Source organism: Xenopus laevis, chromosome 7L (genome assembly GCF_017654675.1).
Source record: "Xenopus laevis strain J_2021 chromosome 7L, Xenopus_laevis_v10.1, whole genome shotgun sequence".
Classification (NCBI taxonomy): domain Eukaryota; kingdom Metazoa; phylum Chordata; class Amphibia; order Anura; family Pipidae; genus Xenopus; species Xenopus laevis.
Genome location: NC_054383.1, coordinates 20,762,539 through 20,787,740, shown reverse-complemented (window position 1 = coordinate 20,787,740; position 25,202 = coordinate 20,762,539). Strand labels below are relative to the sequence as shown.

General features: G+C 39.4%; 1 protein-coding gene across 3 annotated transcripts; it reads left to right on the top strand.

Annotated features, from left to right (window-relative positions):
• The first annotated feature begins 358 nt into the window (after window positions 1–358).
• On the top strand, window positions 359–25,183 carry ccnj.L (cyclin J L homeolog). Of its 3 annotated transcripts, none has more exons than XM_018225197.2 (6): window positions 359–604; window positions 2,828–2,899; window positions 8,789–8,999; window positions 20,174–20,473; window positions 20,588–20,747; window positions 22,324–25,183. In XM_018225197.2, the coding sequence occupies exons 2-6, from the start codon at window positions 2,831–2,833 to the stop codon at window positions 22,736–22,738; spliced, it is 1,155 nt and encodes a 384-aa protein (XP_018080686.1). In that variant the 5' UTR covers window positions 359–604; window positions 2,828–2,830; the 3' UTR covers window positions 22,739–25,183. The 3 variants fall into 3 exon arrangements, with proteins under 3 accessions (XP_018080686.1, XP_018080684.1, XP_018080683.1); XM_018225195.2 differs by having other exon boundaries at window positions 361–635; window positions 2,790–2,899; XM_018225194.2 differs by having other exon boundaries at window positions 363–604; window positions 2,790–2,899.
• Window positions 25,184–25,202: the final 19 nt, after the last annotated feature.

Sequence of the window (25,202 nt, the reverse complement as noted above, 5' to 3'; positions counted from 1 at the left end):
GAGTGGCTTTAAACCCCCCAGACACCCCAAATATTCCTTGGGGCACACAGTGAAAGTTAATAGATATAAACAGGCGGTAAATGCGTCTTTATTCTGAACATATTTCCTCAGAGACGAGCAGCTCGTGTCCCTAAGTAACCTTGTTGTACAGATGCCTCAGGTCAGAGGAAAGGCTCCTCCCACTCGTATTGAAACTAACGTTAGCCCCGCCCACAGCCCAGTCATCTCGCTCTTTTTTTTAATTCTTTTTTTACACCGCCTACGGCAGCTCAACGGGACCAAAGCTTTACCCGCGAGCGTTCGCGTATTTGGTTCCATTGATTGTTTTTTTTTATGTTAAGAAGTGTGAGCCTGCCTTTGAATGGCAGGAATGTAGAGCGGCGGATGAGAGCGTGTCTCTGATTGGCTGCAGCTTCCCAGCGGCATGTGTCCGAGGCAGGCTTTTGTATATAGCAGCCGCAGCTCGGCCCTTTAACAATGGATGGGGAGAGCCGTGTGAACTGATGGTCTGAAGGAAGCGGCACCGCGGGGCTGAGCGAGCGAAGGGCACGAGATGATTCGGGGGTCTACGCGGCGATCGGGAGTTGGATACTGACTGACTGAGGTCGGACCCGGGGGATTTCGATTTTTTATTGGTAGATGGGAGTTTTATAAGAAAGTTCTAAGTACGGGGAGGGGGGAGAGAAGCGTGTCCGGGTCTTTGTTGCCTCTGCCATCCTCCCAATCTGCAACATCCTTATATTATTAATTCTGATCATTCATTCATCATCTCTCTGAGATTCATACATTCCTACGACTATTGTCCATCAGCGACTATAGAAGCAGCCCACTTACTGGGGTCCCCCCCCCCTTCATTTCTGAGATCCGTAACCCCCGGCTTTGTACCCGTCTATTATTTATCATTATTGTTGTTCTAGTATTTGCCGAGCAGCCTTTGTTGCCAGAACAGTGTTCCTCTGAACTTAGATCTGTAGGTTTCATTAGAGTAACTGCATAGAGTAGCTATCGATCAGTATCTAATCTACCCACAATAATAGCTTTATCATTAGACTGTCCTACATTCTGCTGTTGTGCTGTAAAAACTCCCAGCATGCACAGCTAGCTAAAAGCGGTTGGGGCAGGGCTGCCAGGTCTCCTTTTCAAAACCAGCCAAAGTCAGCTACAAAACCAACCCAAAACTAGCCAAAAGGCACTTCAAAAGTAGCCCAAAAATAGCACAATATGTGCAGTTGAAAAAAAAAAAAGTCTAAAAAAATAAATAAATGAATATATGTAAAAAAAAAAAAAAAAATACGCCTTTTTAAAATTTTCACTGATTTGCAAATTTTTGCAAAATGGGACAGATTTGCCCGGCACCAGGGACGTAACTACAAAGGGGGGACCAGGAGGTATAGGGGTCCCATAAGCCCTAATACATCTATCTAGACATTTTGGTGGCCAGTAAATTTTTGCCCTAAAATTGTCTGCATTTGAGGAAAGTCACTGGAAAATGTGAGCATGCTTAAGAGGGACGGAAGACTGGGGTACAGAGCCCAAAATCTGATAACGAGACCTGTCAGTCCCATTGCATGCTGGGAATTGTAGTCTTACATTAAAGTTGGCACATTAAACGGGTGGTTCACCTTTAAGTTAACGTTCAGCATGTTATAGACTGTCTTATTCTAAACAACCTTTCAATTGGCCTTAATTTTAATCATTTTTGAATGATTTGCCTTTTACTTCTGACTCTTTCCTGCTTTCAAATGGGGGGTCACTGACCCCCATCTTAAAAACATATGCTCTGTAAGGCTACAGATTTATTGCAATTGCTGCTTTTTATTACTCATCGTTCTATTCAGGTCTTCTCCTATTCATATTCCAGTTTCGTATTCAAATCAGTGCATGATTGCTAGGGTAATTTGGAACCTAGCAACCAGATTGCTGAAATTGCAAACCCGGGAGCTGCTGAATAAAAAGCTACACAACTCAAAAACCACGAATAACAAAAAAATGAAAACCAATTGCAAATTGTCTCAGAATATCACTCTCTACGTCATGCTAAAAGTTAATTTAAAGGGGAACAACCCCTTTAATCAGAAACTACATTACCCAACATGCATTGGGAGACGCAGGCTTGTCACATTAGTGCAAGAAAAAACTTTGGCTAGTTTCCAAAGTAAAAAACTGGCCAAAGGCCAAAATCCGTACCTTGGCTAGTTTGTACTTTCAAAACCCGCCTGGGCTTTAAATTAGTAGCCCAATTTGGCTGAAAACCTGGCAACCTTGGGTTGAGGGGGGTGTCTAGGAGTTTTACTTCCAGCTGGACAGGTTGAACATTTCTTTTTACGCCTCCCCTTTTAAATTGCCATTGAACTTTTTGGAACATACATAGGCGAGGCTGAAAAAATACCCTTCCTAGGAAAGTGCTGAAATCTTTCCCACGCAGCTGGTTTTCCAATATCTGCATAGAAATGCGCTTTCTATTATTGCCTGATGTGTTTTCCAAAACTCCCTGCAAGCCAGAGCTATAAACACGTCTGACACGTTTAGAAAGGGGGAAAAAAAAATATTTGGGGGCAATAATGATTCCCAGGTGTTCTAGTAATGGGTGTGTAACACTTTTTTTTATGTTCACCGTGAAAAGGGTTAAACCTCTAGTTGACTTTTAATTAGGTGCAAAAAGGATTTTTTTTTTTTGTCTAACCTTGATCCCATTTGAGGAAGCCTTTGTATGTAAAGTTGGCCTGAGCTGGCCAGTCTGAGTGCAATTAAAAAAAAAAAGTAACTCCGTTCCTCTCCTCTGTTTGCAGAACTTCGTTTTACAGACTTTTCCTGTCTGATCTTCCAGGCAATGGAGCTAGAAGGGATGTGGTGGAAGGGCCAACTTGCGGCGGATATCCATCAGACTCTTCGATACAAAGTAAGTCTCGCATTTGATATCATTACTGTGTATGGTAGAACCATGCTGACTTGTATATGTTAATAATATAAAACATGCATATGGGCAGTAGTGTTTAGACATAGCATTCATGGCTTAGATCTGCAACAATATACACTCTACTGACTTGTAGCACTTGCATTTCTCAACTACACCTGTTGGGAGTTCTAGTTCAACTACATCTAGCGTGCAAGAAAACGGTAGCTCATCCTCAGGGTGTCCTTAATAGGGGCTGAACTACAGAGGAAGCAGACCCTGCGGCTGCAGGGGGGTCCAAGTGGTACAGGGGCCCATGAGGCCTTAAAGGGGGTTGTTCCCCTTCAAACAACTAGTTGTTTTCCAATAGATCTCCAGAAATAACGACTTTTTCCAATTACTTTTCATTTTCTATGTGTCATCGTTTTTCTAATATTGAAGTGTAAAGTGTCTTTTTCACCTTCTAAAGCAGTTTGGGGGGGTCGCCGACCCTGTAAACTGTTCTAAATTGATACATTTCTTATTTGTCCCTGCTGAGCAGAATCTCTGGGTTTCATTACAGGCATCTGTTAGACTTGATACAATAGTTGCTAATACTCCAGAGATGCTGCTGAGGAATGTATTTTGACTAAATGTTGCAAAATTGTAACAGTTCAGAGTCTGCACCTGAATTACTGAGCTGCCAGACTGAAACGTTGTCTTTCCTTTCTTTTCCTTCAGCTGGTTTCTGCTAAATTGTTAGCGGAATCAAAATGGCCAGAGCAGAGGATATAAACAGATTGGCAAATTCTGCTTTTAATAGCATTCGCATGCACAAATTATTTTTTAATTAATGTTTGTTGGAAAGCAGCTTATAATTATATTGAATAAAAAAAAAGGAATGTTCTACCCAAAGAAAGGAAAGATAACGTTTGCATACACCAATTTATTGTACAGAGCTGCAGTATATGTTGGAGCCTTATAAATTTACGTTAATAATTCTAATTCATTACGATTAATTTTTCCAGTCGTTATGTGTGAGGGTTTTAAGTGCTGGTATAATTAGAACTGTGTTAATTATCAAATATTTACAGAGAGCTGACATGTTTATGTGTAACTGACAAGGGTGTGCTCTAATCATGCACTTAAATAAAGACAAATCTTAGGGCTCTTACAGACAAGTGGTTTTAGGTGCGCTCCCCTGCATTCTAGTTTCATGCGTTCAGCCGCAGGGGAGCACAGTAGTAGATGCACTGAATTCTTTTCAATGGGGCTGTACTCACATAGACGCATGTAAGCGACAAACGCAGGTTGGGATGCAGCATGTTGCATTTTTCCTGCGCTTACATGCGTCTGTGTGAGTACAGCCCCATTGAAAAGAATTCCGTGCGTCTTCTCCTGCGCTCCCCTGCGGCTGAACACTCATCTGTAAGAACCCTTAAAGCTGAATAGAGATGCCGAGATGCTTTGCCCCCCAAAAAAAGAAACTGCTATATTTTCTTTATTGATATCTTCTCCATTGGAATGCCTTCTGCTGAATTTAGACCCCCCCCCCTCCAAATAAAATAATGTCAACATCTGCCCTTGAGTGCATGACTGCCACAAATAACCTTCTTAGAAGCTGCTACCAAAAAAAAAAATCCAAAGTCTGGATCTCCTAGTGCACGCCATAAAACAAACACAGATGTGGGAAATTGTGTTAGCCTCATAAATTTTGAGATTGCATGGAATGTCCTTAAATACTGTTTCCAGGTTTAAAAACCCTTAAAGCAGGATAAAACCCTTTAAAAGTAGCGGCCCTGTGCTAGTGCAAGGGGCAGAGCCTAGAAACATTTTGCTGGGTCATTTCTATAAGGGTAGGACTCCACGAGCGATTTTGTTGCGATCCGACGCGTTGCGACAAAAATAAGGTAAGATATAGAATTGTCGCATGGTGTCGCAGCGTTGATCCACACAATACGACTCGGATGCAGACGCTTCGTCTGCATCCGACAGTCGTGTCACTTCGGATCAACGCTGCAACAATTCTATCTTTTACCTTATTTTTGTCGCAGCATCGGATCGTGACAAAATCGCTCGTGGAGTCCTACCCCAACAGGAGCATTTTTCATCAGATTTTGTGGGTCAGATTTTATCTGATCCTCTATGTAACACCACGCAACAGCACAAGCTTTTGTAGGATGCTACACAATCTGATGCCCCTAAGCTAGAATGTAAAGTCGGATCAGATAAGTCGGATGGAGTCTTTAGTTCATGCGTTTAAAGTGTTTGGTAGGACTACACGGCCGAATTTGATGCAATCCGACGTTGGGCGACAAAAAGCACGCGTCAAGTCGGATGCAACAGGAACAAGGTAAGTAAAGTCGGATAGTGTCGCAACGGTAATCCCACGCTGCAAGCTGCATTTGCATCCGACAGTCGTGTCAAGTCGGATTAACGTTGCAACACTTTCCGACTTTATATTACTTACCTTGTTCCTGTTGCATCCGTTTTTATCTTGTCGGATGAAGACGCAGCATTCACATCCGACAGTCGCGTCATGTAGGATGGAAAATTTTGCATGTAGTTTACGCACCCGATTTTTGTATCAGTCCCATTCTGTTATAAACCCACACAACAACATCAGGCTTGTAGGATGCGCTCGTGTAGTTCTACCCTAAAGGAAAATGATAAATATCGGAGCTTTATTGTCCCGTTGGCCTGGGGTAAGGACAGCTGGTAACTTCCCAATGGCTCCTTTCACAGGCAAGTGTTAAATAGCAGGGTGCCGGCAGCCCCCCCTCGGGACATATCTTTCAAAGTAGTTTGTGAGCAGGCTCGGAGGTGCTGCCACAAGTAGATTTTCAGTCCTTTTGTTATTCAGCAGCAGGCTGGGATGTACCCAGTAACAGCAAACTGACTAGCATTTCCCAACACAAACGGATCTTTTGTTCCCACGAGTGTTTATTGCACCAAGGTGCTGAGAGCTCTAATCCTGTTACTTTGAACTTCAGAGTTTGCACGCCTTGTACTCGCTCACTTCTAGGAGTCGCAAATGCCATATTGATTTATTTTTTAAGAAAATGTTATATTTTTTGCTGGCCCTTTTCCTTCTTTCAGTGGCTCCGTTGAGTGGATTAGGTTGCCAGGGTTACGCACGTTAATTACTTGGATGAATTGCTTGTTTCGCGCACACTCTGCCCAGTCATGTCTATAATCTGCACAATTCAATTAGTGCTTTAAGGCGTGTTTAAACCCAAAACAAGGGCATGCTTTGTTTGAATTGGAGGATATGTGTGTCTGTGCCTTCGTTTGCATTACGGAATGCTTGCATAAAATGTAGGAAACAAAACAATGAGTTGTGCACTTTTGAAAATTGACCTGCAGCACTTGCCATAAAGGAGATCTCCACCCAAAATCATTCTAAGCAACTTTCCAATATGGGACTGAAATCAATTTCAGTGATTTTGTAAAGTTTATTTTAAATGTAATTGCAGTTGAAAGTTTATCCCTGTCTGTTCTTTGGTTCTGACTCTTGAAACAATGTAGGAGACTTCAGTCCTTCAGCTGGTTTCTGCTAAATTGTTAGAGGAATCAAAATGGCCAGAGCAGAGGATATGTTTGTTGGAAAGCAGCTTATAATTAGATTGTATAAAAAAAAAAAAGGAATGTTCTACCTAAAGAAAGGAAAGTTAACTTGAAAATGAATTTAAGAATGGAGCAAGCAGTGATGTATATACAGTTATAGGACCTGGGGTTTTCCAGTTAAGGGGTCTTTCTGTAGTTTGGATTTCCATACCTTGTCTACTACTTAAACATTAAATTAACCCAGTAGGATTGATTTGCCTCCAATTAGGATTAATTATATCTTTGTTAGAATCAAGTACAAGCTACTGTTTTATTACAGAGAAAAGGGAAATCATTTTTACAAATTTTAATTATTTGATAAAAAATGGGAGATGGCCTATACTTAATAACACACACACCCCCTGTTATCCAGAATGCTCAGGACCTGGTTTCCGGATAACGGATCTTTCCGTAATTTGGGTCTTCATGCGCTAAGTCTACTAGAAATTCATTTAAACATTTAAATAAACCCAATAGACTGGTTTTGCTTCCAGAAAGGATTTATTATATCTTAGATCAAGTACAAGCTACATTTTTATTATTACAGAGAAAAATGTGTATGTGTATTTATATGTGTATATATATATATATATATATATATATATTTATATGTGTGTGTATATATATATATATATATATATATATATATATATATATATATATATATATATATATATATATATATATATATATATATATATATATATATATATATATGTGTGTGTGTATATATATATATATATATATATATATATATATATATATATATGTATGTATATATATATATATATATATGTGTGTGTATGTGTATATATATATATATATATATATATATATATATATATATATATATATATATGTATGTATATATATATATGTGTGTGTATGTATATATATATATATATATATATATATATATAATATTTTTATTTTTTGTATTCTTTAAGTTTAGCTGTTGCCGTGCTTGTTTCAATGACCCTAGCAACCAAATATTGTACATTGAGCAAGTTTGTAATCAATGTTTTATTCCACAGCAGAGTATACAAGATCCTGTATAAAAGAACAATACTTTTACATGATATCAGGAAAAAGTGTGTTTTTTGGTAACTCATAGCAACCAATCAGCAGGAAGCATTTACTAATCACCTGTTGGAAACCAAGGTGATAGATAAACGTTTGATATTTGGATTTCAGAGAGTTCATTTTAAGGTGCCTCTTCTCTTGAGAGAAGTGATACACACACAGACACACACCAGTTTGCAGTTGAGATTTATTTGTAGTTTATGAATTAATGTGTCCTGTCCTTTTGGAATTGTGGTTGCTAGGGTTCCTCTTGTTCTAGTAACCACGCAATGGTTTCAATCACAGATAACGAAAATCATAGCTTAGCCTCAAAATAAATACCACCTGATTGGCTGATAACCTGATAGACTGATCACCTTTCTGGGGATCTCACAGGAGATCTTAATGTGAAATCATTTACTGCATAGAGCTGGGACCCTTCAGTCTTGGAGCAAAGTTGATAAGGCAGCAGATGAGCATTGTAGTATACAATGGGATTCTACAGAGCTTGCCCGTTATCTACTGTGTATCTTGTGCTTGAATGGCTGCCCCTATGGCTACACAGCAGCTTGTTTATATAAACTAGTGTAGTGTTGCATTTGTAATTTAAGGTATAAGCAAAGTTCACTCTGGAGAGCCAAATTAGATTCAGTGTACTTTATTCAAACACAACATGTTTCGGACAGACATGTCCGTCACCTGATGAAGGACATGTCTGTCCGAAACATGTGTTTGAATAAAGTACACTGAATCTAATTTGGCTCTCCAGAGTGAACTTTGCTTATACCTTAAATTACAAATGCAACACAGGGGCCCCCAGCAGCTGATGATTATGGGCAAAGGCACATAGGTATGTGTGTATATCGACCACTGCGTTTTTAGGGGGGGGGAGGGAGGTGGAAGTGTTGCAAGAGTTAGCACTTGTTGCCGGATGGAAGTTTTTAGGTGATTATCGCAGGAGTCGGCACAGGGCTTTTTGTTTTCTGCTTGAATTGCTGATTGGTTGCTATGGGAAATATCACAGGTGATGTTTGTCTCCAGTGTTAATAAATATGCCCTAATGAGTCAACTGTCCAATGTTTCTGTATAACAGCAGTGGTCAAAGACACAAGTACTAGGCCTAAAAATTCCAAAATGTGTAGTGCAATCTTATCCATCACGTATGGACTGGCTTCTATCCGGATTGTGTAATTACGTGAAGATCTTACGTAAATTTTACCGAGCATTATCCTGCTTCTGTTTACTTAGGAACTGAAACTTCCTTCCTACAAGGGCCAGTCTCCCCAGCTCAACCTGAGACGCTACTTTGCCGACTTGATCGCCATCGTCAGTAATCGCTTTAAGCTCTGCCCCACTGCCCGACATCTTGCTGTGTACCTGCTGGATCTCTTTATGGACCGATATGACATATCCATCCAACAGCTGCATATCGTGGCCTTGTCCTGTTTACTTTTAGCAAGTAAGTAAATCGTTTGTAGAGCTACAAACACCGCAGCATCTCATGTGTTGGCCAGTTGTTGTGCTAAGAAAAGAGGGCAGTCATTGTTGCTGTTTAATAATTACTGGTTGATAAAAGTATCCCTGACAGTTAGTGACCCCATGACCAGCTAGAGCGCCAGAAACAGACTGCTCAGCTGTGCCACCAGTTGAATTCTGTCATGTGACCATTTGCACTAAGGGGGTTATTTACTAAACTCCGAATGCAAAAATCACGAAACATTAGTGATTTTTTTTGTTTGTTTTTTAATAAAATCTGACTTTTAAAAAAAAAAAAAAATTCACTGATTTTTCGGAATTTATTAAACCCCGAGGATGGAAAAGTCTGAATTTGAAAATCCGGCATCTCAGACCTGTTGGTTGCATATAAGTCAATGGGAGAAGTCCCTATGATTTTTTTGATGTGCGCTGGGTTTCTTGCAATATCCCGTTTTCGGGCAAAAAACATAAGAAACCACAGTTTTCTGGTGAAAAATCAAAAAAAATTGTGAAAACCAGATGAAAAATCCGAAAAAATAGTGGAAATCGGATTTTTCAAGATCTTTTTCCCGCAAACAAAATTTTAGGTAAAGTGTATTAATAAATAAGCCTGAAAAAAAACATGCGGATTTGGTCTGAGGTTTTTTTTTCCAGAAAATATTGAGATAAATTCGGACTTTGATAAATGCGAGTTGAATTCTAATTCTTCTCTGTGTGCCAGTCCTAAACCTGTTTTGGGCTTATGACACCAGTAATGGGAGGCCTTGGCATTAGTAACAGCTGGGGAACGGATTAGCAGCAGATGCTTCAGGGCTCCCTACTGCAGTCTCAGATTTCTGCTTTTTACAAACAGCCCCTCTAGTGACAATGGCAAGTGAACTCCTGCTGGCCAAAAATATGAAATAAGCCTCGGGCCTTTGCATCCTGCCGTTCCATTGATATCTGTTTGCCCTGTGTCTGTGTCATCTCCCCCCAACCCCTACAGTTATCCCTTATTATTAGAAACAATGGCCCTCTACTTGAGGACGTGCTGATTAAAGGGGAAGTGTGCATATGTGTGTGTTTGTGTGATGCTAAGGAAGGAGGGCGACTAAGAAGTGATTGACAGCACAGCATCACATGTTAAACATAGATATCTAAGAGCACAGCTTTTTTTTTAATAGTATTGATAAGTAACACATTCCTGTGCACACCCACACATTGGGGATTGGTAATACTGGCTTTCAAGGGTTCCATTCATATTAATTCTAACATGCTGCTGATAAAATTGAAACAAAGTCTTGAGTCCAGACCATAGAATAAAAATAAAGCCCAAACACAAAATGCCTTAGAATATCATTGTCTTTATAAAAATATGGTTTTCATATTCAAATTGTCTTTATTGCATTTTACAATAAACGAAGAAGAAGAAATAGCTAAGACCTGTATCACATATACCTCTGTGAAAATGTGGCTGTAAACTCAAATATAACCATTTTGCGTAGTGAATGAAATTTCTCAGCATCTTTCCAATATACTGGCATGGGACCTGTTATCCAGAATTCTCAGGATATGGGGTTTTCCAGATAAGGGATCTTTCTGTAATTCTGATTTCCATAAATTAAGGGGCCCATTTATTAAACCTTAAATTTATCGACGGAAAAAAACGTAGAGATTTATTATACCCCCAAGCTGCTACAAATCATAATCCCAAAATCCTCCATCTCAACCCTGTCCAGGTCATGTGGAAGTCAATGGCAGATGTCCCTAAAGTTGCTTCATGATATGGGCTAGATAATGCGATAGTCGCGTTTTCAGAGCAACAATTCGATGGTTGAGTTTTTTGCAGCATCAATCGTATAATTAGCACTGACTCTCGATTTTTGTTGCAACGTTTTTTCGCTCCGCTGTTTTCAAGAAGAATTATTGATAAATTGCATTCATTCAACTTTGTTTTAATAAAAAAAAAAACCCAAGTCTACTTATTTAAACATTATATAAACCCAATAGCATTATTTTGGCTCTAATGGGGATTCATCAAATCTTAGTTGGGATCAAGTACAAGGTGCTGTTTTATTATTATTATTATTATTATTATTATTATTATTATTATTATTATAATAGAGGAAAAAATAAATAATTTTAAAAATGTTGAATTAGTTGATTAAAATGGAGTCTAAGGCTGGAACTACACAATGCATCTTCTTGAGATCTGATGCGCTGAGAGGAAGCGCGTGCGAGGAGACGGATGCGTTGAATATAAGGTAAGTAATAAAACGTCCAGCGTTTGCATCCGACAGTCATGTCCGATGCACGCAGCGACAAGGTCTGACATTTCTATTACATTATATTCGCCGCATCAGTCTCCTCGCATGCGCTTCCTCTAAGCGTGTCGGATCTCAAGAAGACGCATTGTGTAGTAAAAGCCTTAGGGCTCTTACATTCGGGCGGTTTATCTTGCGCTCCCCTGCGTTGCGCTTTCAGCCGCAGGGGAGTGCAGGAGTAGACACACTCAATTATTGTGAAGGGGGCTGTACTCGCACAGATGCATGTATGTAAGACCCCTTAGGGAGGCTGCCCATAAAGGAACAGTATCATGAAATTTTTTCTATAAAAAATTTGTTTGCCCTTAACGAAAAAAAAACACCAGCACACATTTAACTTTACATTCGCAAAGACTTTATTAAGAAATATCTTGCCGATACTCCACTTGCGCTCCTCTTGTGAAAAGGCAAGATGGCGACGATCCATCTGGCGACGCTCGATTTCTCCTCCCTGCCTTCTATTGGAGATAGCCAGGGAGGAGAAATCGAGCGCCGCCAGATGGATCGCTGCCTTTTCAGAAGAGTAGCGCAAGTGGAGTATCGGTAAGATATTTCTTAATAAAGTCTTTGCAAATGTAAAGTTAAATGAGCTGGTGTTGTTTTTTCCGTTAAGGGAAAACGAATGTTTTATAGAAAAAAAAAAATCATGTTACTGTTCCTTTAAGAGCTGTCTGGATGACTGGTTTCTGAATAATGGATCCTATACCTGTACATCAATTAGAAACAATCATTGGTTTTAAACGTGTTTGTCAAGATATGTGTTGTTGAAAGCAGTATCGGTCTTACTCTTGCTATGACTTTTGAAAACTACCGTATGTTGCAGAAACTGAAGTGCTGACTTCCGCTGCATCTTTTAGGCTTTTATAATGAGGATCCAGCAGTGCAGTAAGGGACAAATACTTTTGTGTGAAGAGTCAGATTTAAAAGAAGTATACCCGGCTTATATTTGCAGTTTATTATTACCCTGCTTTCCCTTAACTGTGTTTTATAATAATATATATAGCTCATTTATTGTAACGGTGTCACTGTTCTGACCAGCAACGTATTCTCTCCTAGTGACTGTTATGGATGAGGTGGGTCTAGTCGCCAGACTACACTTTGGGTAAATCTATTGTATATCTGTCAACAGTAAAGCCTTTTTTTTAAAATACATTGATATTGTTATGAGTGATTGTGTGCCCCAGGGTGTCTTTCTGGTTTGAGTGAATTTGCCCTTTCTGTGTCTGGACACTGCTCCCATTTACATTTTTCTTGTGGACAGAGGCCAAACCTGCTGAGCAATAGGTACGGACACCCTAGGAGAAAACTAGTCCTGTTTTACAGCAGAGCTTTCAAGCATGTTGCTCAGGAACAATTGAAGGAGCACATTTTACCTACATTAAATACTGTGCTTTTTCTGTTTAAAGGAACAGTAACACCAAAAAATAAAAAGCATTTTAAAGTAATAAATATATAATATACTGTTAGCACTGGTAACAACAGAAACACTACTATAGTTTATATTACCAAGATGCTGTGTAGCTTCGGGGGCAGCCATTCACGCTGGAAAAAAGAGAGAAAAGGCACAAGTTACACAACACATAACAGATCAGCCCTGTCTAAAACAATGGTGTCACCTTCAAAAAATCTCCTGCGGGCGACTAATCTCCCTGAACTGCACTCGTTAGGTGACTTCGGAAATCCGAAGTGATCCTGCCGGCGATTCGAATTCTTGCAAAGGCGAAGGCGGTGCAGGGAGATTAGTCACCCGCAGTGGAGCATATTTGTTGCTGGGCGACTAATCTCCCCGTCTGCCACCACCCTTAAGGCAATAAGTATTATGCAGAATGGTTGGAACATGGGTTTTTTTTTTGTAAATTGGGTCACCATACCTTTTCTACAAAAAAATGTAAACATTTCATGGGATTGTGAACGTCAATGGGATTGTTTTGCCACCAATATGGATTCCCGCGGCTTAGTCGCCATCAAGTACAGTACAGGTATGGAATCCATTATCTGGAAACTCTTTATCCAGAAAGCTTCGAGTTACAGGAAGACCATCTCCCATAGATTCCATTTTACTCAAATAATCACTTTTTTCTTTTTTTTTTTTTTTTTAATGATTTCCCTTTCTCTGTGATAATAAAACCATTCCTTGTACTTGATCCAAACTAAAACACAATTTCTGGATAAAGAAAGATCCCTTGTTCAGAAAACCCCAGGTCCCATGCATTCTGGATAACCGGTCCCACACCTGTCCTAGGTTCTGTTTTATTCTGTTTTTTAGAACAGAATAAAACAGGAAAACCAATCTTTAAAACTAGAATTATTTTCTTAAAATGAGCTTTAGGGAAGATGGCCTTTGCATAAGTTAGAGGTTTTTTTCCCACTAAGAAAAAGCCAAAGAGCTGATGTCAGATACAGGTACTGGATTCTATATCTGGAAACTAGGGATGCAACGAATCCAGGATTCGGTTCGGGATTCAGCCTTTTTCAGCAGGATTCGGATTCGGCTGAATCCTTCTGCCCGGCCAATCGGAATCCTTGAATCGCATGACTTTTTGTCACAAAACAAGGAAGTAAAATAGGTTTTCCCGCTTCCTACCCCTAATTTGCATATGCAAATTAAGATTCGGTTCGGTATTCGGCCAAATCTTTAGTGAAGGATTCGCGGGTTCAGCCGAATCCAGAATAGTGGATTCGGTGCATCCCTACTGGAAACCAGTTATCTGGAAATCTCAGAATGCTTGATGCACTAAGCTGCATGAATCCATATTGGTGGCAAAACAATCCTATATTGGTTTATTTCATGGTTAAATTATTTTTTTTGGTAGACTTTAGGTATGGCGATCCAAATTACAGAACCCTTAACTGGAAAACCCCAGGTCCCAAGCATTCCACATAATAGATCCTATACCTAAATCCTATACCTATAATAAATAGTTTCACATTACAGGGTAGGGAAATTTTTTTTAATTTTTTTTAATTTTTTTGCTTTTGAAACTGGTATTAAATTTCCGGCAAGAAAGAGGCAGAAAAAAAGGAGGGAGGGGGATAAAATTGAGGACAATTTCTACATGTTTACACATTCATCACAGTTAAAAATATATTCTATGACTGACTTCCTCTTTCAATTCAAATCAAAGCTTGCGCCAGTTTCCTGAAATAACGTAGAATTCTTGAAAGGACAGGCTACATGTTCTTTATATATCATTCATGTGGGGATTTTGTTTCTTCTTCTGTATGACTGGTCTTTCGGAGTTAAAATGCGCTTAAAGGGGATCTCCACCCAAAAGCACTATTTTGCATAATGGGGGGGAAAAAGGTAATTTTCTAAGAGAGATGATCTATTTATTTCCTGTTGGTATAATTGTATAATTGTTTTATGTTTTTCTTGTCAGAGAGACCCATGTTTGAATGTTAGCCTTGTTTGCTTTAATCCAATTATAAAACTCAGTCTGCAGTACTTACTGCTATCCCTCCCTCCCCCGGCTCTGCTTCCTCCTCTGTCTGTGCTCCACCCTCTGTCTGATACCATTTAGCAAACAATTGTTGGTATGTCAGACACTCATTGATAATGATCATTGTCTGGGTTTAAAAAAAAAAAAGAAAAAAAAAGACCTAGTCATGAGATGGCTCCTTTTTTTTTTTTCCTGCTGTCGAGTAGATGAACTGTGAGATTTCAGTTTTATTTTTAATCCTATTTTAGCTGCTTATCTTTCTTCCTTTTCTGGCCCTCCCCTCAATTGGTATTCTATTCTGTCATCTAAATTGCTTCCTGGTTGCTAGGATGATTAAGCTGCAGCAACTGCTGGAAGTTGCAGATTAAAAATTTTTTTTAAAACTTGCTATATTTTGTGTGTTACCATTAAACAGTGTATGTCCCTCTGTGCCTACACGAAAAATTGCTTTTTCTTTCATAATAAAGCAGTACATTGATCCTAATTAATACTTATTGGAGGCAACAATCCTATTGGGTTTATTTAATGTTTGATTTATTTATTTTGAGCTCCAAATTACGGACCTCGAATTCCCCTTGTCTGGAAAACCCCATACCTGTAATAGGATATTTAGGAATAGGAATTTTTTTTTCTCCGTAGACTTGTGTTTTCCATAGATTCTATTTATATTATGGTATGGAATCCCTTATCTGGAAACCCGTTATCCAAAATGCTCCAAATTACAGAAAGGCCATCTCCCATAGACAATTCAATTTTTTTTTAAATGATTTCCTTTTTCTCTGTAATAATAAACAATACATTGTATTTGATCCCAACTAAGATATAATGAATCTTTATTGGAAGCAAAACAATCTTATTGGGTTTATTTAATGTTTTAAGGGATTTTTTTTAGCAGAAGGCCTAGTGATCGAAATTACAGAAAGATCCCTTATTCGGAAAACATCAGGTTCCAAGCATTACTGATAATAAATCCTATAACTGAAATGTGACCGTATTTAGCATTTTGGCAGTTGGTACTCATTGAAAGAATAATATTTACCTGTTTCGCATGTGCTTACCAGATACTCCAGTAGAATGACTCTGAGACTATACAGGTATGGACCTAATAACGGATCTTTCCGTAATTTGGATCTTCATAGCTTGTCTACTAGAAAATCATGTAAACATTAAATAAACCCAAATAGTCTGGTTTTGCTTCCAATAAGGATTAATTATATCTTATTTGGGATCAAGTACAAGCTGCTTTTTTATTATTATAGAGAAAAAAGAAATCATTTTTAAAATTTAAAATTATTTGGATAAAATGGAGTCTATGGGAGATGGCCTTTGCGTAATTCTGTCCATAGTTTTTTCCGGATAACAGATTTTCTGTAATTTGGGGCTTCATACCTTAAGTCTACTAGAAAATCATTTAAACATTAAATAAACCCAGTAGGCTGGTTTTGCCTCCAATACGGTTTTATTATTACAGATAAAAAGGAAATCATTCTTAAAATTCTGGATTATTTGGGTAAAATTTAATCTTTGGGAGATGGCCTTCCTGTAATTCTGAACTTTCTGGATAATGGGTTTCTGGTTAACGAATCCCATATGTGGACTGTCCCAAGGGTGAAGACCCACAGAGCTACTAGTAGCAGCCAAAAAAAAAAACCCTGACTTAGACAATACTGAGAATTGCCTAGTGTCTCGGCAAAGCCAATTATCGTTATTGTCAATTTTGTAGCCGTGACAAGTAGCTGCTACTAGTAGCTCTGTGTGTCTTCACCCTTAAGGGCTAGTCCACACGGGGAGATAGCCACGCGTTTGCGGTCGCGGCGACAAAGCGCCGCGCCAGTCGCCGCGACCGGCGCAGGCGACAGTTTTGTATGGGCGCCTATGTAAAAACGCCTGTGCTAACCACACGAGGCGATGCGCTTTTCAACAGTCGCCTGAAAATGCCTCGCCAGGCTTTTTCAGGCGACTGTTGAAAAGCGCATCGCCTCGTGTGGTTAGCACAGGCGTTTTTACATAGGCGCCCATACAAAACTGTCGCCTGCGCCGGTCGCGGCGACTGGCGCGGCGCTTTGTCGCCGCGACCGCAAACGCGTGGCTATCTCCCCGTGTGGAATAGCCCTAAATCTAAGGACTAGAATGAAACTGTGTGGTGACAGCAAGATGTCTGAATCCAGCACTCCCATCTCAATTGAATTACTTCAAAGCAACACATCTGATAGATACTGATCAGCAGAAGCTTTTTCTTCTTTCTTTGCCTATAGGGCTCTCTTGATTTATACGTTTTCCTTTTTACGTCAAAGGGAATTTCCTTGTGCTGCTGACAGAATGGCAAAGGTCATGCCTCAGTTATGCGCTGCTGACTTTATTGAAACACGCCATCAAATTCTTTAATTTAAAAAAAAAATTAAAAAATTGCAGTTTATTCTATCGGAATCGGTTTAATAAAGCCAAAGAGCTTGTTTAATTAAAGTGAACCCATCCATAATAAAAAAAAAACATACCGTGGTTTACGGGAAACTATTACTAAAAAAAAAAAAAAAAGGGTTTGCTTGTGCTGAAAAATTGTTGGTTTAAATTCATGTAATATTTGGAAAAAACTATTGTAGTTTTTAACAATTTTTATGGTTGCACTGATATTGGGGGAACTGCCCACTGAATTATTGTATTTTTATTTATTTTTTATTTTTTGAGCATCTATCCCCATATGTAATAATAGGCACAACGTTTGCCCAGGAGCAGTAACCCATAGCAACCAATAAGACGTTTGCTTTTAAACAGGTGACCAGTAAATTCTACCCCCTGATTGGTTGCTGTGGGTTACTGCTCCTGGGCAAACTTAGTGCCTTTTATTAGGGTTGTGACAAGCGAAGATTCATGAGGGGACTTGGGAAAACGAAGCGCTCAGTGCCACCCCGTCAGCAATTTAGATTCTAGCTGGCGTGAAGGCTTTTTGGGGTGATTAGTCGCCTGTAGAAGCAGCAATTTGTCACTGGGCGACTGAATCTTCGTGTGTGTTACCACTCTTATAATACCCACATCAAATCAATAATCTCAACAATATTCCTTGTAGGATCAATTGCCCTTTAGCTAAAATGTTTTACTAATCAAAAATGTTGAACTGGACACACCGCGGACATTTGTGCACCCCTGTGTTCCATATCCTCAGAGGTTTTCAAATAGTTATGGGATCTGTTATCCAGAATGTTCAGGACCTGGGGTTTTCCAGATAACGGATCTTTCTGTAATTTTGGATCTTCATATTGTGTCGTCTATAATGTAAACATGTAATAAACCCAATAGGCTGTTTTTTTTTATTCCAATAAGGATTAATTATATCTTAGTTATGATCAATACAAGGTACTGTTTTATTATTACAGAGAAAAGGGGAATTATTTGGATAAAATGGAGGCTATGGGAGATGACTTTCTGGATAACAGATAACTAATTTTATACCTGGTTTGGGTTTAAAACACTCAATTGGTTTGTGCAATGACTCTTTAAAGGAGAAGGAAAGGCAAAAAACATCACCTATCTACCTCTAATGTACTCCTCAATATCTCCTAAATCGCTAAAGTTTTAACTCACCCAGGCCAATCCTATCGTTTGAAATCCGTCTTGTTGTTCTGGTCGCATTTGTAATAACACAGGCGCCATGTTTGTAAAGTACAGGAAGCTTCCCTCTGCCTCATTCTCCTTGTTGCGCATGTGCGGGAAATAAAAGCCTTGACCCCAGGAGCGAATATTTTCCCAGCGCTGCGCACCACAAGCTTTTTATTATATATATTGTCCCCTCGCTGCGCACCGAAAATCATTGCTTGCTGTCCCCAGTATACTGCAATAATTTATGCCTCTGCGTCTACTTAGTACTGAGACGCTAATGATCTGATGGGCTGGGGGGCGTGGTGTTTGGGGTCAATGATGACACACGCATAGCTGAATTTGCATGCGCGTCATCAACATAGGGAAAAAACAGAGCCCTAAGACATGCGCAAAGAACAGAAATTTTGCTCTACGCGCCTCAAGGCTGCCTCTGGCAGCAGGGAGGAAGACACCTGCAGATTCAGTGACGTCACCCGAGTCACACACGCCAGGCTACGCAGAGCGCTCATGCTTCCACATACCAGCAGGCAGACAACTTTCGAAACCTGCAGTGAGTTATCTGTACACCAGTCTTAAGGTAGAAAAGCATTTATGTTTTGCCTTTCCTTCTCCTTTAAGGCCCAGCTGTGCTTCAGTGGTGTAAACAATAGAATGAATTTCTTTCAGATAGAGGGTCATTCATTGATCTGGCAGTGGGTCATGATGTGGCTATGGAATAATTTGGCAGGAAGTGTTTAGTCATGTGCTTAACAGGAAATCCATTTTAAGCAACCACGTGTAATGTTGCATAGTGAGTGCCGCTTTGAGTGGAAGTGTTGTTGTTGAATCTTGTAAATCCTGCCTCTCATCTCCCATGCCAGTTTGTGCAGAGTACAGGAGGGAGTGAATACAAAAATATTCTACATATATATATATATATATATATATATATATATATATATATATATATATATATATATATATATATATATATATATATATATATATATATATATATATATATATATATATATATATATATATATATATATATATATATATAAAAATGTGAAATACACAGTTTTGTTTTATATTCATTTAATAAATAGGAGTGCCATATTTTACTGAGTGTGGAGGTGCTAGCCACAAATGTTTTCATTTATTGTTAAGAGACTGGAATATGAATAGAAAGATAAGTAATACAAGTAATAAAAGCAGCAGTAACAATAAATGTGTGGCCTTACAGAGCATTTGTTTTTTTAGATGGGGTCAGTGACCCACCCATTTGAAAGCTGGAAAGTCAGAAGAAGGCAAATAAAAAAAATAAAATAAAAAAAAATATCTATTTAAAAAAAAAAAAAAAAAATAATGAAGACCAATTGAAAAGTAGTTCAGAATTGGCCAGATCTGTCAGGGATCTAACAATGGTCTATATATGAGCAGAGAAGCTGCTAACGTGGTTTTAAAGGCCATATATGCAGCTTCTGCCCCTTTAGACTGATTTCTAGGGATGCACCGAATCCGGGATTCGGTTCGGGATTTGGCCAGGATATGGCCTTTTTCATTCAAATTCAAATCCTAATTTGTATATGCAAACTAGGGGTGGCAAGGGAAATCATGTAACTTTTTGTCACAATTTTCATTTGGAAATTAGTATTTGGTTTGGTATAAGGCCGAATCTTTCATGAAGGATTCTGGGATTCAGCCGAATCCTAAATAGTGAGTTCGGTGCATCCCTACTGATTATGAATGAGAAAAGGTGATACTTCCTAAAACTTGTTACTAAAATGTGATCTTGCTGCTAGTATGTAATACTAATAAGTCACTGTCATTATTCAAAGGTAAATTTGAAGACAAGGAAGACCGGGTGCCGAAGCTGGAGCAGCTCAACAGCCTGGGCTGTATGACCAACATGAACCTGGTGCTGACCAAACAGAACTTGCTACACATGGAGCTTTTACTCCTGGAAACATTTGAGTGGAACCTGTGTCTCCCCACACCCGCCCATTTCATTGAATACTACTTGTCCATTGCGGTTCATGACACTGACCTCCATGACGGCTGGCCTATGATTTGTCTGGAGAAGACGAAGATTTATATGGCGAAATATGCAGACTACTTCTTGGAAGTATCTTTGCAAGGTATAGTCCTCATCCCTGATTATTATTATTATTTTTTTTTTAAGATAAAGCTAACAACTTCTCAAATACCTGTACCTTGTACATGAATACTTTTTTTTTTTTCTCTCTTCACAGATCACATGTTTTTAAAGTACGTCCCGTCCTTGGTGGCTGCTGCTTCTGTAGCCGCATCTAGAATTATCTTGCGGCTCTCCCCGTCCTGGCCAATGAGGCTGCATCGGCTCACCGTATACGCTTGGGATATCCTTGTGCCTTGCATTGAGAGATTGTTAATGTAAGTCCTGAATTTGTTCTGTTAGGGGATAATGCACAGCAAAATATCTTCGTTTTTCACCTTCATTCCACTTATTGGAGGGCACCTGGAGGCTGAACGATCCAGCCACAACCCGGTGGATTTTCGGACTGCGGATTTCAGTTCTATCTACCAATCTAGGGTATCTTTTCTTATACCCTGCTTACTATCCAAATTCCCCTAGCAACCATGCATTGATTTAAATAAGAGACTGGAATATGAATAGGAGAGGCCTGAATAGAATAAGGAATAGAGGGATAAATAGCAATAACTATAAATGTGTAGCCTTACAGAGCATGTTTTTTTATATGACCCACATTGAAAGCTGGAAAGAGCCAGAAGAAGGCAAATAATTCAAAAAGTATAAAAATAAATAATGAAAACCAACTGAAAAGTTCTATAGAATAGGCCGTTCTAGAAGATGCTACAGTTAATTTACTTAGTTTCAGCATAATCTAAGGTGCCATTGCTTGCCTTCAAAATGGTGCTGTAAAAATCTAGGAACACTGCTATTTATTTATAATATGGGATTATAATGGTGCATTTTTCTATTAAATAAGCAGAGTTTCAAATCTACTGCCATGATCTGATAACTTTGGTGCCTAAGGACAGAGACACGCTGCAATTCGGGGAGATTAGTCGCCCGGCAACAAATCTCCTCTTCTTCGGGGCGACTAATCTCCCCAAACTGCCTTCCCTGCCTCACAAGGATACTTCAGACGACTTCGGAAAACAAAGCACTCAGAGTGCCATACCGCCGGCAATTTTCAATCTAGCTGGCAGGGAGGCAGTTCGGGTAGATTAGTCGTCCCGAAGAAGACGAGATTTGTTGCCGGGTGACTAATCTCCCTAAATTGCAGCGTGTCTCTGTCTTAAAGGTTCTAGAGCAAGGTGAAGCCTATGAATTAGGGGCCCAATAGCACAAAACATGTTGGTCCTGTTTTATGTAGTTTCATTGACTATACCCGTTGTTTTAAAGAACCAATAAAGTATCATTTGTACTTATTGGAGGTGTGGTTTGTTTTCCACATTGTGCAAATGAAAAAAATGTAATGTAATAAATATATATGTAAAATATATATATATATATACACACACACACACACACACACACACACACACACACACACACACACACACACACACACACACACACACACACACACACACACACACACACACACGCCATGAATATCTAATTTTTATCCTTATAAACGGTGAGTTCTTATGTCATTTCTGTCACATGACTCACTAAAACTTGTGTATTATAATAAATAAAGTACCCCCAGTTGTAAAATATGAGGATATTAGAAGTAACCTCGGAGTTCCATGACCTTCGGCCTCGTGTTTTTATATGGTCATGAAACTCCTCGGTAACTTATAATATCCTTATATTTTACAAGAGGGAGTACTTTATTTATTATTATACACAAGTTTCAGTGAGTCATGTGACAGAATATATAAATACGGGCGCATCTTTATGAATGTTTGCATATGTAAATTGAAAAGGCAAACCTTTTCTGTGTATTTAATGTTTTGTTTCTACTCTCTCTTTTAGTGCACACGACAATGATGTTAAAGAAGCCAATAAGCATAAGAATCAGCTGTCCCATACTGCAGCACAATGCCTCTTTCCTCCTGCATCTCCAGCGCCCCCGCAAGCTCACGTTCAGCAGCACATGCCTCAGTATCTACAGTCGCAACATCACCAGCTGCAGTTCCACCACTCGGCTCCTCAGCCGCAAAGCTGCCAACAGATCGTAACAGCCGCCCATCCATCTGCTTTTCCACTGCAGACTTGTGCCTCCGTCATCCCCGCTAGCATTCAGGCTCGTGGCCACATACAGACTACTGCAAGTGTCTCCTTAGCTGCCGTCCCAATAGAAGTCAAGCCATGCATTGGGGTGTCTTACAACAGAAGCTACCAAGTGAATGGACACTACTCGTGTTTAACGCAGTGCTTTGATAGGTGATGAGGCCTGCAATGTGAACGTTCTATAAAACCTCTGAATTCTCACAGTCCTCCAAAATTTTCATCGGGCTTTATTATTTTGTCTTTTTTGTTTTTGGAAAGATGGCAATTACATATTGAGATTTGTCCGATAAATAAGGAAAGCTCTCTGAGAAAGAATTGTGGAAAAGCTTCCTCCGTCAAAACCACTTTCTTGCTGAAAAGCAGTCGCCTAATCTTTTTTTTTTCTCCAGTTAACATGGTGACCTTCGAGGAAATCTGTCTTCTCTAAAGATATTTTTATGAAGGAGACTTACAGTATTAATCATTTGCGACGTGGAGTGTACAGGACTTCAGATATGGCCGTTGGCCGGTTTAACACAATCTTTGACCACAAAAACCACTCGTACATTTGAACTGTAGATAGTCATATGGTGCTCAGCCATTGGAATTATGGGTAACTAATGTTCCTTATGGTTCAGGTCTTATTGAAACAGCTCAAGAATTCCATTATACCTCAAAGGATGCCATGTTGGAAGAGCAATATTCCATACTAACTCAGGGAAATGAAATAATCATCCATGCTGCTGGTATACTGTATATTAAAGCTAGGGTTATACAGGTGTTCTATTTTGGTTATTGTTCGTCTAATATGCTGCTCGACAACCTAACTTGGAATGTGTAACCTCATCCGTCCAACTGAAAGTGTCCATTACTTGTAAGGAACATATCATTATCTTATGTCTTTCCTCAACACAATCGTAAATATACTGGTATTTGTAGATTTAGCCGTAGCTGATTGTAGGTAGGTGTAGAATGTTAGTCGAATTACATGCCAAATGAAACCGACCAAAACTGTTAGAATTCCACTTTGGCAAAGTTTAAGACTGGAGTGGGTATCCTGCAGGCTTCTGTATGGAGAATGATGGCAGTTCTGTTGTTGGACGCAGAGGGAACTGCCGGGGTTTTTTGCTGCCTCTTAAATACATAAAAAAAGGTGTCTATGTTCAATTAATCTGGTTCCATAGGGTGTTTTAAAATATGGCCTAGATAATGGGACAATTGAATATATCCTTGAAATCTGTTTAGCATTCTCAGACTTCCTGTTCTGTTTTATTAAGGCCCCATACACGGGCCGATCAAAGCTCCCGACAGACAGGGGTGGGGCTATCCAACGGGCGTCCTCGGATGATATATGCCCCGAAAGTCAGCCAGATGTCGATCAGGCAGGGTAAAAAATCCCATCGGATCATGGCCGCATTTGTTCATTGATGCAATCCGACCGCCTGTATCGCCTCCATCCTGATCCGATATCGCCCACCTCAATGTGGGGAGAGATCCGCTCGTTTGGCGACATCTCCCCGTGTATGGTCACCTTTAGACTTTTTTTTTTTTTTTTTTACATAGTAATAAGGTTTATTTTCTCTCTAGCCTGCCATTTGTCCTGTTTTGTGAGATCAATATTTATAGGGTGTCCTTATCTTCACCCCCAAAAATAGTGTTCTGTTGGGGATTGTCGGAAATTCTAGAGATGGTTGGAAGGCATAATGTGTATTAGCTTCCCATTCCAGTATCGTTCCAATTCTCCTAATATAACTACCTCATGAGAGCCAGGGTCCAAGTGTTGGTGCCTTGCACATAATGGCGTTTGCCAGTGCAGAAACCTCCGTAACACGATATTTCTATTTGGCTGTGCACTGCTGGTTGCACATAAGTGCCTATAGTACCAATGGGGATTATTCTATCATAGAAAGGAGTTCACACCTTATCAGTGCTGCCCATTTTATTATTAAACTACAAACCCAAGCACCTTCCACAGCCGAACGCTGGTCTGAAAGGCAATGGTTTGGACTGTTACATTCATATAAATAACGATACCTCAAATCAGATTATGCCCCAGGTCCTGCCATTAATAGAGACAGCCCCGTACCTCGTGGTGAGAACAATTCCTCCATGTTTCATAGGGTGCAACTTGAAACTACAGGTGAACGGCTGCTCGAAAACCTATCCAATAACACTAGCAGAATAACCGTTTTCTACATTTACTAACACTGGATTATTTTTTTTTAACTAAAAGGGAAGAATTATGGGAAGATGTGATTAACATCTATATCTACAGCTACTGTACATATTTAATTTTTGATTACTTTTTATTGTCAAAGGATGCCAGGTTCAGTACACTACAGTTTTATTATTTATTGTGTAGAATCGCCTTCTGTTGTTTGTAAAGCGACATAATCCTGATTAGAAACAGCCAAAGGTATGTGCACTGTGAGCTCTTCTGGCGATTGAGAATAGACTCGATCATGTCTTAGGGAAATCTCCTGTTTGAGCAGAGAAGCCAAACCGTTGTGGGCCGTGCATCAGAATGTAGAGAAACTGATCCAAGTATTTAACCACAACAAAGAATTCTGGGTGAGTGCTATGCACTTCAGTTTTTTTAAATAAAACTTTTTCTTTGTTTAAATCTCGATTTAATTGGACTT